Genomic DNA, 16142 nt, shown 5'->3' with positions numbered 1-16142 from the left:
AAACTGGGATCAGTGTACAAGCCTTTTTGCTGCAAGTCAATGCTAATCACATTAGATCCTGAGAAGATGTCCTGGTTTGAGATACAATAAAGCACATGTTAGTTTAGATATGAGTAATGGCTCTGGAGGGCTAAACTGTGGTGGAGATGTAATTTGAAATATTTGTAGTGGAAATTATGCTAATAATAGATCACTCTGTATCATTATTTATAACCCAAATTAGATCGTTTACCTGAGATGAAGGCTTGCTAAATATTACATTGCAATCTTCATTACGGGCATGCTTTAAATGATTGAATGTATACTCATCCAAGTAAGGAATTGTCATTTTGCAGTAATATCAATATTTTGAAGAAGATGTTTTGCCATTTAATATTTACAACATGGTCCTTAGGTTTTTGCTGTGATTCATCATTTTAAGGAAAAGCTAGAAACGACTTGACAGTTGTTTTGGAGCACATTGACCTATAGCAACCTAGTTTTTTTACAAGTGGGACCAACTCAGTAAAACCATGTCTGCTTTAAGTTTTGCAGGAACTTCACTGTGTAAATAATACACATAGACATAATTCAAGTTTACTCGAAGAAGAGCTATATTTGTTTACAAGCTAATTTTAACCAAAATAGAAAGTATCTGTATGCTGCTGTATATCTTCAAGTATAATATGTCTATTTATTTTTTTAACACAGTAAACTCTTTTAGGAATATCTTTCCTATCCCAGTTTAATTTTAACATTTATTTTCCAGTATAATCTGTGGCATGCAAATCACATCCCAATTCCAGCATCCCTTTGGATGACTGGTTACTTTATAGATATTTATGGGGAATACAGCTGTCTTGCTATCAAACCCCTTGAGTTGACTTTTGCTCTGGATGCATTTAATATGATGTACAACTTTCAGTTCACACCTCTATCATAGAGGTAGACACAAAATTTAATTCAATGGCTGAATAATCTATAAAACCTTATAATTAATCCAAAGCGGCAACGAGAAAACAATTCCTTTTTTCGTATGGTCCTCGCCATCCAGCGGACTAACATTGTTTTCTTAATAGTGTCTTTACTTCTCAGACCAACGCAAATGCATAGCACACTAATACAAATAACTAGGTTTTCCCTTCATATTGGCAGCTCCACTTAACAATATTTTTATATAATAGGCTTCAAATTACTTCCTATAACGTTAGTTATTAATTCATATCTCTTTAGCTTATTGTTTTGGTTATATGGCCTATAAATGTACAGTATGGTTCAGTTCAACCACTCTTGTCAACCAAGCTGCAGCTTTAATAAACCCCCAAACATTACCGACTAGTATTAGCTAGTGCAGACAGCCGAGTAAGTTATTTTACATGCTAAAGACAAAGGTATTTTTCTAGGAATTGGTGCAGACCAAAACAGAACTAAAAGGAAGAGTGAACATTGGACTTAAGTTACATCAGCTGGTCACACAAACAACTGTGTGAATGCTAATGTTGCTCCATGTCAATGTTTAAACAGGCGATATTTTACTAAAACTTGAGCCATAACAGCTTTACAAGGTCAAAATTTAGAATAAAGGCTTTTTTTGCCAACCCAATAACTGGTATTGTTAATTTGTTCTCCGTAAAAGAGCGTCCGTGCGTATGTTTACTCAACCTTTGTGTCACAGCTGGCAACAGGCCTACTGTTCATGTTTACTACGGTTTGAATTGTGGGCGAATGAAATGGAACAGCCTTTTAGGCCTGTTTGGCTTTCCGTAGTTTTGAGACTCGGCGCGCGTTGCAGCGGGGACTGGTGGGAAATTTGTGTGTTGAAGTTTGTTGTGTGTGTGTGCGCGCCCTGTGTATTTCCTCAAAAAAGCATGGCTCTCAACTTCCAGACGTCCACCCTTTCTCTGACTCTACCAATTTCGTGCCAGATATGTCTCGGAAAGGTAACTGCCGTTCCGTTTATCAATCGTTAAACAGATGACGTGTATACACGGTGTAAACTGCTGCCTTAGTAACCTGAACGTTGTTACCAGTTCAACGTTGAACACCGTGTAATCAGCTGACGTTAGCTAAGTTACCGTAACTGGATCAAACTGTGTTTCCTGGCGTTAATGTATCTTATTGCCACAGCTAAGTAGTCGTCTGTCCGTGCTTCTCTCCGTGCAGGTCAGGCAGCCGGTCATTTGTGCCAACAACCACGTGTTCTGTTCATCCTGCATGGAAATGTGGTTGAAAAAAGCTAACCAGTGTCCCACCTGCAGAGTCACCATCACAGCAGAGAACCCCTGTAGGGAAATCATCGGTGAGTAGCTCCATTAAAAACAAGGAAAACAGACACAAGGCAGGAGAGGAGAGGAGAGGAGAGGAGAGGTAATGCGAGGCTTCAGTTGCCTGCAGCATCTCAGTTGAGTCATCGTGGTATCACGTTAAATAGGGCATGTTGGTAGAGTTGTGGACTCTTGTCATTTCAGTTTAGTAAACTTTAGATTGATTGATGTTAGGCCAGTAGAACTGGTTTACTTGTTCCAAAGCAAACAGTCTATAGACCAGACGCTTTGTCTGTGAGGAGCGCCAGCCAGGTTGAGCCACGGTTTTATTTGCCACATTGTTGTTTGGAAATGCATTTGATGTGATGGAACACTTTTGGCAAATATTTATTTTTGTTACGATCCAAGTTTTGGGAGGTGAAGAAATATGTCTCTCAAAATGGCATAGATCAGAAGAGGTCAGCTAGACATTAATAATGTTATGGTGCGTGTTAGCATTGGATGATGCGAGTCGTTCACGAGGATATTTCTTGCAAAAGTTATTTGGCAGTTTTGAAAACAAAAACAGGTTGCAGAGCTTTTATTGCTGCAGTTCTGTCTTCTGTGCTGCCTGAACCTGTAATGCATCAGTTAATTTAATAGTATATAAAAACTTCAATCTAAGAGCCAGATGTGAAACACCTGTTTCATTCCAGCCTTTCTGATCAGCTGGACCTAGTGACTGCACCAGCACCTCTAAGGTCCTGCTCTCAACTCCTAGAAGGCACCTTTTTTTTCACTTTGGACTCAGGCTAGCTGTTATATGCTAAAGTAGACTAAAGTATTTCTGTGCTGAACAGAGATTAAGTTGATATTAATACTATCAACATGCTCTGGGTTTGACAGCCAACTCTTATATTTCCCACTGTGAATGTGAATGAAGGCTGCTACGACGGGGCTTAAATATTTAAGAATTACTACCACAATTCTTTGCATGTGGGTTTGGGATAATTTCCCCCTTGGCTCACAAAGCAGCACCTCGGCCTTTCCTAGTTATATTTTTGGGTAGCAGCTCTTGTTGCACCTTAATCCAAGCTGCGTGACATTACTTTAATATCTGTTTTGTTGTCGTGTCTGTTGATCTGTCGCTGTACTCGTGTTGTTCTGTTATAGGAGGCACAAATGAGAGCGATCACCACGATAGTCTTTCCATGAGGAAATGTCTAAGAAAAACCAGAGGAGAACTGCTTCTGCGGGAGTATGAGGTATGGGTTTGTCTTGCCGTGTGTTTTCACAGCAACAACAAGCAGGTCGATGCATCATGCGGTTTATCGACACAAAAAACGTGGCATAGGCTGCAGGCGGGACTTTCAACTGCAGCCACCAACCACTGATGCAGATTTGTTAATCTATTAATGTCCCTCACAGAATGTGTTTGATTCTATGAAAACAATTCATGATTATTTCAGATTACACAGTGTCCAGCTTTCAGGTTGCCAGAAATGGACCTAAAAATGTGTTTATTGTTAAACAGTGTTTTAGGTTTCACGCTGTTTCTCTCCAACAGGAGGAAATCGAAGGGTTCATCAGAGAAAACGAGGAGCTGAAAATCAAAAGTCAAACTCTGGAGTCGCAGCTGAAGACTGCTTTGGATCCCTGCAGCATTAATACAGTGCAAACAGAAGACAGACAAGTTGACCCCCATGTCCTGGACGAATGGACAAACAAGCTGCGAGCTGCCTCCGATGTTTGTGATAAAGTGAAGCAGGACATGGATAAGCTAAAGGAGGTATGCAACCTGTCATCATCAATACATTGTGTTGATATTAACTCTATTGTCTCAAAGGAGAATACTATATACTAATACCATAACGTGGTTGACTATATCATATGAAGGAATAAGGCAAACATTATTGATGCTGCTCATCCTTTTACCGACCTACTTGATCCCTACACTGATATAAAGAGAAGCTTATTTGATTGAAGGATACAAGGACAATGTGTTGTCATTATGCAACACAGGGTTGCACATTAACATGCAGCTGTAGCCCATTCACTACACATGACAAACAAGACTATTGCATTCTTGTGTATTTTTTTTAATTTGTATCAGGAGGAATGTAAACAAAACAATACTCTGTGCAATATGGCCGACATCTTAACATAAAAAAAAAAAAAAAAAAATCGACATCTGAGAAACATTGTTCATCAACTTTGACTACGTTTGAGCACAAAGCATCATTGATGTAAACAGAGTCCGCCTCCTCTCTTCCCACCGGAGTCCTGCGGTCCACCCGTCAATGCAGCTTGATCTGGGATGCAGCAAAGGAGCCATGTCTCTGTAACCATGAGGACTGGCCTTAGGTCCTGGGTTAGCTTAGCTTAGCTTCCATCGCGGCGCTCCTCTCGGCCGGCCATGGTTGATGCGTGTATTCTGTTTTATGTTCTAAGTGCTCCAGTAATAAACACGAGAAGAAAACAAATTAGGTACAATTTATGGGAGCTACCGGCTGCAAGCATATTGATGCTTCTGTCATTACCATAAAAACATTGCTTGACTAATGTCTGTTGCTACCTTTTGTGGAATATTTTGTAACATCCTGCGAATGTGTTACTCTACCATCCTCAGGCAAATAAGGCGTTACGATCTCAAAACGTCGACCTTGTACAGGAGAATATGAGGTTGAAAGCAGAGGTGGCAAGCAGATCTCCTCAGAAGTAAGTATCTTTCATTCTTAAGACAAATGTTTTTATTTCAATTACAGTTGTTGCTCTCGTTCAGTTAGAAAGGGACACATACTTCTAAATCACGGTCATGGGTAACGGTACAGACACAATGAACTGTTACAGATAGTTTTCACATTTTAGGCATTAGGAGCAATGAGTTTATTCAATTAATTCAATTGACCCTTTGCTGATGCCCCCCCACCCCCCCCCCACCCCACACTGCTTCTCCGTCAAGCTGCCATGAGTTACCATGGAGCCCACACTGTCACTAACTTCACTCCCTGCTTAAATATAATACGTTTTTAGAAAAACAAAAAAGAGATTTCAAAAAGAAGCAGACAGAAAGGTCTAAAATGTGTGTTTTAAGGACGTATTCAGGATGTCAAACTACTTCAGCAGAGTGAACGGGTTATAAAGACAGAAGCCAAAGCCTACAGATCAGTGTAGAACTGAACCACCACCTCGATCGAGATAGAAGACAACAAATTAAGGAACAACACTGTTTCTATACTCACTGTTACAATCTTTAAAAAGCGGAAGCAGTATGTGTATACATTCAGTATACCTTCAGTACCTAACGCTAGTTAATTATGCGGGAGCATACTCTTCTAAAGTTTTACAAAGAAATGTCACGTTAAAGAAGCGTATAGCTCCCTCCAACATCTCTGTGTAACGAGTATCACTATTACACGTTTAACCGTGACTAGCTCCAAATCCACAAAGCCAGCCTGAAAATCCCAAAACATCTCAAACGATTGCTTGAGATTCTACGGTGGAGAGGCGGAGTTTGAGGGGCGGGACTTGGCAAAGGGTCAATTCACTGTTTCAAGTTGGAGGCAGTGACTTGTTGCTAAAATGAGTAATTCCTGTATGATTTTTATTTTCCCTTTCTCTGTCCAATCAAAAACAGTCACAGTCCACCTTTTTAAATTGATATTCCAAAAAAACAAAGAACATTTTTATTTACATCCTAGGTTTGGCTTTCTTTTTCAAATGTGCTATCTTGCATAAGGTGCATTATGCTCAGTCAAGAGCATAACAAATAAATAAAAGTGTAAGCTAAATGTTGTTAGGCTTTTCTGTCACGATGATCCGAGAACAATTTAAAGACACTAAATGATCTGTAATGTAATGTAATCTGTCCCCAGGTTCGGTCGCTTCACAGTGGCGGCACTGGAAGCTAAAATCCAGCAGCATGAGCGTGATGTGGACCATTTGAAGAGGGCTCTGGAGCGCAGCGACCAGTACATCGAAGACCTGGAGTCTCGGGTCAGAAAGCCTGAGAAGAGAGGTCTTGAAGGGCAGGAAGCATGCAGGAACGGCAAGGCGGAGTCCGAAGCGCTCGCACAGCAACACAAAATCAGCATGATGATGAGAAGCTTGAGTGACAATGAGAGGGAGTCGATCTGCAGCAATCCAGTGGTAGAAGGTCGAACCTTTTCTCGAAATCACAGTTTGATGTTCATGCCATCTCCAGATCACAAAGAGGCTGATAAGAATCTGACTGGAGAGCAGAAAAACAAGGACTTGGTAAGCACCTTGTCCGACCTCTTGCCCACCACTCCGTCCTCTGCCTTCCGAACGCTGACTCTGAGGAGCCCTGGCGTCCGTGAAAAGAGAGTTGCATTTAAACCAGCGTCCTATCTGAGGAAGCTTGATTTTGAAGAAAATCCTAGCCCTGACAAGAGCAGCAGCAGCAGCAGCAGCAGCAGCAGCAGCAGCACCATGGAGAACCAATTCAGCAGCCCCGACAAGTTCCCCAAAGGCTTGCCTGCAAATACTCACGTGGAACCCTCAAAGTCTGTGTTCTGGGCTGATTGGCAGAATTCAAAATCTAATGACGAGTCATGTCCAGGTCCAAGTGAAGACGGCTCAGGTAAAGGAGCCGCAGCTCTTGAAGGTGATGAGTCCGGTGGTTTCCCGATGTCCAGCGAGGCCTCCATGGATGCAGCTTACCTGGACAAAATCTCCGAGTTGGATTCCATGATGTTGGATGGAGAGAGTTCCAGTAGCCGGGGATCGCAGCTCTCCCTGGCTTTCTCCCCTCACGCAGTCTTGGACAACACTCTGGTCCCAGAACCACAAACGTTCCCCGATGTCTCGTCGAGTCGCGGTGGCGAACCCGCAGTACCGTGTGACCAGAAGAAGCACTCGCCGCTAAACAACGCGGGGGGCGCCTCGAGTGACAAGGAGGCTCCAAAAGGCTCGGCGGAGGAGGAAAGTGCGCCGGTGTCGGGCAGGGAGAGCGGAAGCCATGACCGTGGTCCCCCTCAGACTGACGAACTGTCCTTTGATTTGCTGTTCGATTCACTGGAGGAGAATAAGGCCGGTCCCTCTGGCTCTCTCAGTCCAGCGAGCCAAGACCACGACCGCGTCGACTCCTCCTCCTCCACCTCGTCCCCCAGCTGCACCGCTAAACCTGTGAACACGACAAGAGACAGACAAGCGCTGAGCATCAGCCAGCCGACAAAGAGGAAGTCTCACAGTCCCTTTAACACAAGCAGTCCCACGAAACTTTCAAAGCTCATGTGAAGGTTTTAAAATGAGAACCTGTGTGTTACTGTGTGTCACTGTGCCGTCCACTCTGGTGCGTTTCAGTCAGGCTTCAGAACCACAAGCGGCTCGAAACATTAACTCCACATTTCTTCAGAATAAATTTGTGAATGTGACGCTCCTGTGTAAAGTTATTGTCATTTTGTCTGCTGTATTGTATGAATTAAGACGAAATATAACAGGTTTGTCAGATTTTTTTGATTTTTTTCTGTAGGTCTCTGTGGCAGTGAAATGATCTTAAGGCCAGCCGTCTGAAATTCTGTAATCTGACAAACGCGTGTGTGCTGTTCTGTGTTCTACTGTATAGTGCACCAGTGTTGGTGCTCGGACAGGTTTCAAACTTCCAGTCTACTTGTATGTGTTTGTCCTTTTCAAGTTATTCAGTAAACACAGTCCACGTGGTAATCTTTTTTTTTTTATGATGGCAGGCAATACTGAAGATGGATGAAAAACTGACATTTTGAAATAGAAATTGCAGTGTAAGAGTTTGTGAGAAAATAAAGTAGTAATGCAAGGAGAAACCATGTATGACACATCTTTTTATTTTGTGTTTTTCTGCATTGACTTTTATTTTTGCAGTTCCTTGATCACCTGAATTGGCTCACCTAATAACTAACTCATGGGACGTTCATGGGTGTCAATAGGCTATGTTGGTCTGGTGTTTTGTGGTGAATTTTTCATTTTGGGATTTCTAGTGGAATTCGGGACTAACATTCAGGACATTGTCATTGTTCTGTTTTCGTGCTTCTTTCCCTAATTTGCATTACATTAAAACGGTAACAATTATTAATTCCCTGCTCTTAAACGACCAAAACGCATAGCCTGTTAATGCGGATAAAAGCATGGTGTAGCCTGTAACGACGCACATTAGAGACCTCACACGCAAAGTAATTCCATTATAGCGCTAAGCGCCTTATTTATCATGCAAATTTAACGATATCATGTATATTTCACATACCTCTAATCGCCGCATGAAATTTTAATTGGCTAGCCGTTGTGGTTTGAATAAATGAAGTGTTAATTCATTGGGATTAATTAATTTAGGTAAAGACTGTGTACAAGGTTACGCTGGTGTATTAAATCAATTTGTTTAGTGCTCATCTGGCGATGATGGGCTTTAATGATAAGACGGCGGTCTCATTACTTCCAAGGGTTAAGATGAGAGACGGACGGGACGAAGCGTGTAACCCACACGTTTAAACGTGTGCTGTAAACAACTCATAAAGTCTATAAACGGAATGTATAGATGCATTTTATACGTATAATGCTGCTTGTCGTTCATTGTTATGATTTATAGTGATTCCAAACCAATAATTCTATATCATAACAACGTCCTGAAATCAGATGGATAAACACCAGGCTAAAAATAAAGAGTGTTAAGTCAATTGTTTCCAAGTAAAGAACGGGGCCTGAAGGCATCGGGACCGGCGCAGCTCGGTGGCTGGATGGAGTGGAGTGAGCCCTCACAAACGCGGGCGTCTAGTCTCCAGATGTTACAGCCTGGCCTGTGAGCTGTTTTTTTTTTTTTTTTTTTTTTTCCATCCGTCAGCCTGCTCACTGTTCTGGCAGCGTTTATGTCTCGCGAGAGCAGCCGAGCACGGGCTTGACGAGATCTGAGGCGCTCAGGTGTAAGAGCCTCTCTCATCCCCAGCAGTGGGAAACAGTAGACAGATAAGTGCGTCTGAGAGACTGCAGGCATCTCTGTGATCTCCGGGCTCAAGGCTGCACTCGGCTCACTACACAGCGAACTACACCGCATCATTGCTGGATAGGCAAAGGACCGCTGTGTATCTATGACTATTTTCCTGCTCTTGTAGCAGTTCCCCCCCCCCCCCATTTCTTCCCGTGCACTTTAATTGGAGAAGCTCGCCAAGATGATGTCCATGAACAGCAAACAGCCGCACTTCGCCATGCATCCCTCTTTACCCGAGCACAAGTACACCACTTTGCATTCCAGCTCGGAAGCTATAAGGAGAGCCTGTCTACAAACTCCACAGGTAAATTATACCCGCAAAAACTTCGACTTTGTATTATTTCTGCTGAACGCTGTCGGTGCGTAATAACAAGGGGTGCTCCAAGGCACGTTCAGCCAAGACGCGCACTTACTGTTTTTTTTTGTCCATGTGTTCCACGGCAATCACTCGAAGAGTCTTCTTTTTAAAAGCATGTTCACGCGACGCCTGTCTTTACTGTTTTTGCATTAATTTTGATGACTTGTCGCTTCGTAAGGAATAGTACTCCGGCTGCGTGTCGCCAAAAGTCCCGACTGACAAATACGTTTATATATGTTTTTATTTCTCCGTGTCTTTTTCTCCCTTTCATGCCCACTTCGCACCCCCTCATTCCCCCCGCTCATGCTCTCCCTTTTGATTTCCTCCCCTTGCAGCTCCAGAATAACATATTTGCGAGCCTGGATGAGACCCTGCTGGCCCGCGCGGAGGCTTTGGCGGCCGTGGACATCGCCGTGTCCCAGGGCAAGACGCACCCGTTCAAGCCCGACGCCACCTACCACACGATGAGCACGGTGCCATGCTCGTCGGGGTCCACTGTGCCGCTGGCCCACCACCACCACCACCATCACCACCACCACCACCAGAACGAGCACCAGGACATCATGGACCACCTCACCTCGCCGTCCCTCGCCCTGATGTCCGGCGCGCACGACGGGTCCGGCGGAGGGGGCGGCGGAGGTGGCGGCGGAGGGCTCATCTCCACCTCCTCTGGCCATCCGCACTCGCACATGCACGGCTTGAGTCACCTCTCGCACCAGGCTATGAGCATGAACTCGCCTCTCACCCACCACGGGCTCTTACCGGGCCATCACGGAGGGGGTCAAGGCGGCCCGGGACTCACTAACGCCGGACTCCCCTCCATCAATGACTCGGACACAGACCCAAGGGAGCTGGAGGCTTTCGCGGAGCGCTTCAAGCAGCGGAGGATCAAACTGGGGGTGACCCAGGCGGACGTGGGCGGCGCTCTGGCTAATCTCAAAATCCCCGGCGTGGGATCGCTGAGCCAAAGTACAATTTGTCGATTCGAGTCGTTAACTCTCTCCCACAACAACATGATTGCTCTCAAACCTATCCTCCAGGCCTGGCTGGAGGAGGCCGAGGGGGCCCAGAGGGACAAAATGAGCAAACCGGACATTTTCAATGGAGGGGAAAAGAAACGTAAGAGGACCTCGATAGCGGCCCCAGAAAAGAGGTCTTTGGAGGCTTACTTCGCCGTACAGCCTCGGCCGTCCTCCGAGAAAATAGCAGCCATAGCTGAAAAGTTGGACCTGAAAAAAAATGTGGTGCGAGTGTGGTTTTGCAACCAAAGACAGAAGCAGAAGCGGTTGAAATTTTCCGCTGCTCACTGATGGGCAAAGAGAATTTTAAAGAAAAAAAAACGAAAATAAAGTTGTGTGACTGAATTTGGGGACCAAGGGACACTAAGACACCGTTTTCAGTCTTTTGTCTCCAGCGATTTTACACGTTGGTGCACAATGGGCGTTAGATACCCATTTTACGAGGCTTCATATATCTTGTTTATTTTCACGTTATCGGTGAATGTGAAGTATGCAAATAACAGATTACACAAGTTTCGCTCCGTTGTCACGAGGGGGAAAGTTTCGCGACGTCGACATTGCCTTTTAACACACGTGGAAAGAGGTAATTTGCTTGATAATATAGCGAGTTATTTTCTCCTAATAGGCCTATTATTTTGAAGTATAGCCATTTACGAATTACCTCATTGATTGTTGAACTGTGTTTTTTTGGTTTGATTTTTTTTGTCGTTGTTGTTATAGAATAATTCATGAATCTGTTCATTTATTCATGTGTTCATTTATTCTCATTTGGAGGCTGCTATGAACTCAAATTTAGTTGCAAACTTTTATGGCGAACGAAAATAATAATAATGTTTAGGCCTGCATGAAAACCCGAATTCACGGGCAGTAAGCTGGCCTCGATGGGCTGTCACATGTAGAGATATATTTATTTTGAATTTGCACAAAGAAAAAGACCCTTTAAGTTTCTAGATCGGTTGTGTCGAAACGGTTTTGTATATACAGACACTTTGTCACTTATCAGAGGTGAACTCCTGTGTTTTTGGAAATAAATTAAATAGGGTCTATCGACACCATTGGCACCACAGGGAGAAGTTTCAAACAGATCCAGAGAGCACGAGCGCCCTTCTCCGCTTCATCAAGGAGAGGTCAGGATGAAAGAAAAAAAAACAAAACAAGAAGAAGAAGTTTTCCTTCATGTGTTTCAGTTTGCAGCGCAAACACTCTACACTATGCATTGGGAAAAAGAATCACTGCGTACAGTAGAGCTGTCTACTGGTAGACCTTATTTTGTGGATGGTGTAAGTCACTGTTAAAATGCCTGTTTTCACGTTGAGATCACCACGTTGTTTGTCGTGTTAATTGTTACGGAAACGTTGTGTAAGTAATATTTTACTTTGTGCACAAGTATGTTTACAAAACTGCGGCGACATGTGCATCATGGAAAAATGTCCCACTGTCCCCCCCCCCCCCCCCCCCCCTCACAAACTTCTCCACTCTCCTCTGTTGTCCTCTTACTTTCATTGGTACTATTCATCCTGTAAGCCAAATTCAACAGGGAGGTGTGTTCCAGCAATCTTCTAATAAATTGAAGAAAGAAAAAAACGACGCTTTTCTGGTTGTGATTGGGCCCACACTGAACACAGTTGTGAAGGTTTTAATGTCATTATTGGTGGAGTGCTTACAAGTATTATTGTGGTCACACACTCGCTATAAATTGAGACTTAATATCATTTTACGTGTCAGTTTTGTTATGATTTTAAATCACTCAATTAAAAAAGAAAATCTTGCATTTTTACAATCGAGATGAAGCGTCCATTAATTAAACATAATGCCTGGGTGTCTTTAAAGATGGTCTTATAGATGGTTAAGGGGATTTGCTATAATTTTGGAGGTAAACCATATGAAAATTAAGCATTGTCACATTTTAAAACTGAAATAGATTCGTTCTTCTTGTACTTTTCATAAAAAAAAATTGTGCCAGATTTCAAATTAACATAGATAATGTAATATGTATAGTATGTGCATCAATATTAATAATAATAATAATAATAATAATAATATTATACTAATAAATAGTCTTTGAGCTAATTTAAGGAATGTTACATTTTTAACAACAGAGCAAGTTACTTGATCTTAGAAGCATAATTATAATCGAAGGTTAAAATGGGACATTGTTACGCGGTTGTTTTAGTTGCTCATCTATTTGAATGTTTGCACCTATGGCGTCATTACAGCAGAATAGGCCGTTAAATGAAACATTGATTCATGTGTCCGGAATTCTTAACTAAGACAGAGTTACCGCCTTTTGCTGTGTTGAAACAGGCCTGACAATCAACATTTAATGAAGTTTCACAGCAGAGTCAGAATAACTTAACAGCAGCACTAAAGCGGCTCGAGAGAGAGAGAGAGAGAGAGAGAGAGAGAGAGAGAGAGAGAGAGAGAGAGAAAGTTGGGGGGGAGAAGAAATTAAAAAAAGAAGAAAGTGTAGATTTATTTATCTAAAAGCAGCACTGTGTGACCTCTACCCCCCCCCCCCCCCCCCTACACATTTTGATATTCACTCTATCCTTCCAGTATGGGCTTCACTTTTCGCTGCATTTCTAAAAACGAATTTGTAAGTGCAGGTAATGCAATATTAATCGCGATTTGCTGATATAAAATGCAATATTTCAGACAGCTATCGGGGGTTTCAGGGGAGGCAGGCGGACGAAGGAAGCCGCTGTTTAAAAGCAGAGAAAGCTGCTGCTTATTGCCTTTCTTTAGCTTTTGGCTACATGGACAGACGAGTGAGCGGTTCATTAACGTGAGTAAAACAGATTTAAGTCGGCTTTCCTTTGTTAATCCTTGTCAGCATATATTTAAATTAATAGCATATTTACCTCCTAATATCAGTTTATCAAAGTATTTTTTTGTATTATTCTGCGAAAGGGTTGTACGAAATAAGGTCAAACGTTCATAACTGTAATGTAACGGTTGTTAGACGTAAAGTGTGAAAACAACAGGACATTTTGCACAGATATTTGATCTGATTTTTTTTTTTATTGCAGCACATGACAGACAAACTTCTTACTTGATATAATCGCTGGTTTCTTGATTTGCGTTATTAACATCGCACGTTCTAAATCTATTCGGGTGTTTTGGGCTAATTCACACAGCTGAGCGAGCAGCTGATCAGAACAGTGTAAGCGTATTAATGTATGTGCGCGTGTGTAGCCTTGATATCTATCTATCTATCTTTTTTTTTTGGTATCTCGTGAGTTCAAAGTTTCCCTATCGAACACAACACCGCTGGCACTGAACACACTCCGCGCGCGGCACCGCACGCGCCACATGGCAATAATTTCAGCACCACGAACAGCTCCGTTGGCTGGCTTGAAGAGTAATGCATTATTGAAAGCCTATATCAAACAGCTCTGGGGTGCTGTCTCTCTGCACAAGGGCTCTGGATGAAGTCGGACTGTCTGCCTGCACAATAGCCTCTAATATGTTAATGGCCGTAGGGGATGCTTGAGGTACCGTCCCCAGCTGCCTCGCCTACCATATGTCAGCCCGTTACGACAGAGTCCTCTATTAATCAGGGGGACATTTCATCGGTGACTTCACCGATATCATAACCCTTAAAGCTCATATCAATAGTGGGCCGCGGCATCGCCTGATCGTATATATAGGTACTATTATTGCCCGGGCCTGAACGGGCCTTGCCCCCACATTCATGTCTGGATCATAGGTGACCCCCCCCCCCCCCCCCCCCCCCACACACACACACACACACACACCCTCCCCGCCTCATCTCGCTCCATCCCATGATGCTTTGGGTGCTCCATCTGAGCCTTTTTGAAAACAACCTTACATTCCAAATTGATCACATAGAAACACGTTTTCTCTAAAAATATATATTTTAATGGGTGTTATTAGTATTATGATCAGTATAGTTCTAAGTATTATTATTATTGTTATTACGAGGCTATTATGTAACAATGTTTCGCGATCCTATCTCGAGCGCATTAATCACCTCCTCTCCTTTCCTCCCTCGTATCCTTGCATAAAGGCCGCGATGGATTCATCATGGAGCCTACCAGAGGATCTCATAACTTAATTCCTCCAGGCTACTAGTCGAGGGAGTAATTAATCTATACCGTGGATGTAAATAAAGGGAAATTGGATTCCTGACAGACGAGATGAGAGAGTCTCTGACACCACGTCGCCAAATAATGATTTCACCGCACGTTATGGTTACGCAGGCGCTTAGATTTACGAGCGCGCGACTTTTTACTATAGCTCTGAGCGGTAGGGAGTGGGCCTACCCTAATCGCAGCTGTTAGGCGCGCAGGTCAAGATGGATTAGATCATTATAATTACAAGACTATAGCTAAAGGAAAAAAAGAAATGGGAGAACGTGCACTGCGTTGGTTCTTGTCCTTGTTTTTTGACATTGTTCTATACTTCTGCTGTTTCTCAGAACCAAAAAAAGAAAAAAAAGAGAGAGCTCCCATCGAGAGGCTCCGTTGATCTAACAATGCGCAGGAAGGGTGGCCTTTGGACGGAAATGTCAAACCGTGGATGTGGATGGGTAGATCCCCCAGATCTGCACTCATTTCCCACTTATATTTGCTCGGTAATCCGCAGTGGCAGCCCTCCATCGCCCGGGACCCGGTTTGTGAGGCGACGCTGTTGACACAGGGGTATATTTCAATCACAGAGGGTTCAGAGGCAGACGAACAACTTATTTGTCTAATAAATCCGTCATTTAGTAAGAAAAATATTTGATCTTGAGGGGCTGACCTCTTGTCATGTAGCTACCGACGGATAAAAAAAAATGGGTATGTACGCTTCACGGATATGCAGGTAGCCCTCAAAATCCCAATTTAGATTCATATTTGTATGGAGCACACACACAACAAACAGATCGAAGCCTGCCGGCACACATCCTCTTATTGTAGCATTTGTTAACCAAAAGCTTGAGCCGGAAGACACCAAAAAGTTTTCTGTAGTCTAGAGGAGAAATGAAGGATGAAATGATTCAGATATCCAAAATGTGACTTTTACAGATTTTTTTTGTTTCGATTTTTGGAGATAGTGAAGGCATCCAGGCAAAACATACTAGGTCTGCACACCCTTTTATGCTCCAAATGAATAGATTATTTCTCTGTTTCTCTTTACAAGGCAACGTTTCGATCTACAAGATGTTGCTCAAGCAAGTAGGAGAGAGAACATTGTGCAGACCTTTGTGACCAGATTCTCCTCTGTATCATTATTTCACTTGAATACTGTGATTTTAGTTTTTAAAATCAAGATAATTAAAGAGACTATGTCTATCACGAATCATCAAATATCTTCCTTTGATTGAATATATGGATCAATTGGAAATCGAATTGCCAAGCAGCTTGGACAGTGTGATGCACTTTGAAATTAGAAACAAACAAAACGAGATAGCCTATGATAGCAGCTTTAATGAGAGTACAATATCATCCACATTTTTGAACAGCTGAAGCCTGTAGAATGCCAAAGTGACATTTTTTGGTACTTTACAGAATTTCATCAGGCCTGCACGGTCAATCAAGTAGTAACTGTAGTGTGCCAATTAAAAG

General features: G+C 42.8%; 2 protein-coding genes across 2 annotated transcripts; both read left to right on the top strand.

Annotated features, from left to right (window-relative positions):
- The first annotated feature begins 1788 nt into the window (after positions 1-1788).
- obi1 (ORC ubiquitin ligase 1) lies at positions 1789-8023 on the top strand. Its single transcript, XM_068730622.1, has 6 exons — positions 1789-1919; positions 2143-2278; positions 3396-3487; positions 3790-4011; positions 4852-4940; positions 6098-8023. The coding sequence occupies exons 1-6, from the start codon at positions 1848-1850 to the stop codon at positions 7479-7481; spliced, it is 1995 nt and encodes a 664-aa protein (XP_068586723.1). The 5' UTR covers positions 1789-1847; the 3' UTR covers positions 7482-8023.
- A 1353-nt stretch (positions 8024-9376) lies between these two features.
- Positions 9377-11944, top strand: pou4f1 (POU class 4 homeobox 1). Its single transcript, XM_068730709.1, has 2 exons — positions 9377-9499; positions 9889-11944. Exons 1-2 carry the CDS (start codon positions 9377-9379, stop codon positions 10861-10863), a joined length of 1098 nt encoding a protein of 365 aa, XP_068586810.1. The 3' UTR covers positions 10864-11944.
- The last annotated feature ends 4198 nt before the right edge of the window (positions 11945-16142 follow it).

Source organism: Cebidichthys violaceus, unplaced genomic scaffold (genome assembly GCF_023349555.1).
Source record: "Cebidichthys violaceus isolate CVI_PGR_0920_01 unplaced genomic scaffold, fCebVio1.0.p SCAF_5, whole genome shotgun sequence".
Taxonomy (NCBI): Eukaryota; Metazoa; Chordata; class Actinopteri; order Perciformes; family Stichaeidae; genus Cebidichthys; species Cebidichthys violaceus.
This window is presented reverse-complemented; position numbering and strand designations above follow the sequence as displayed.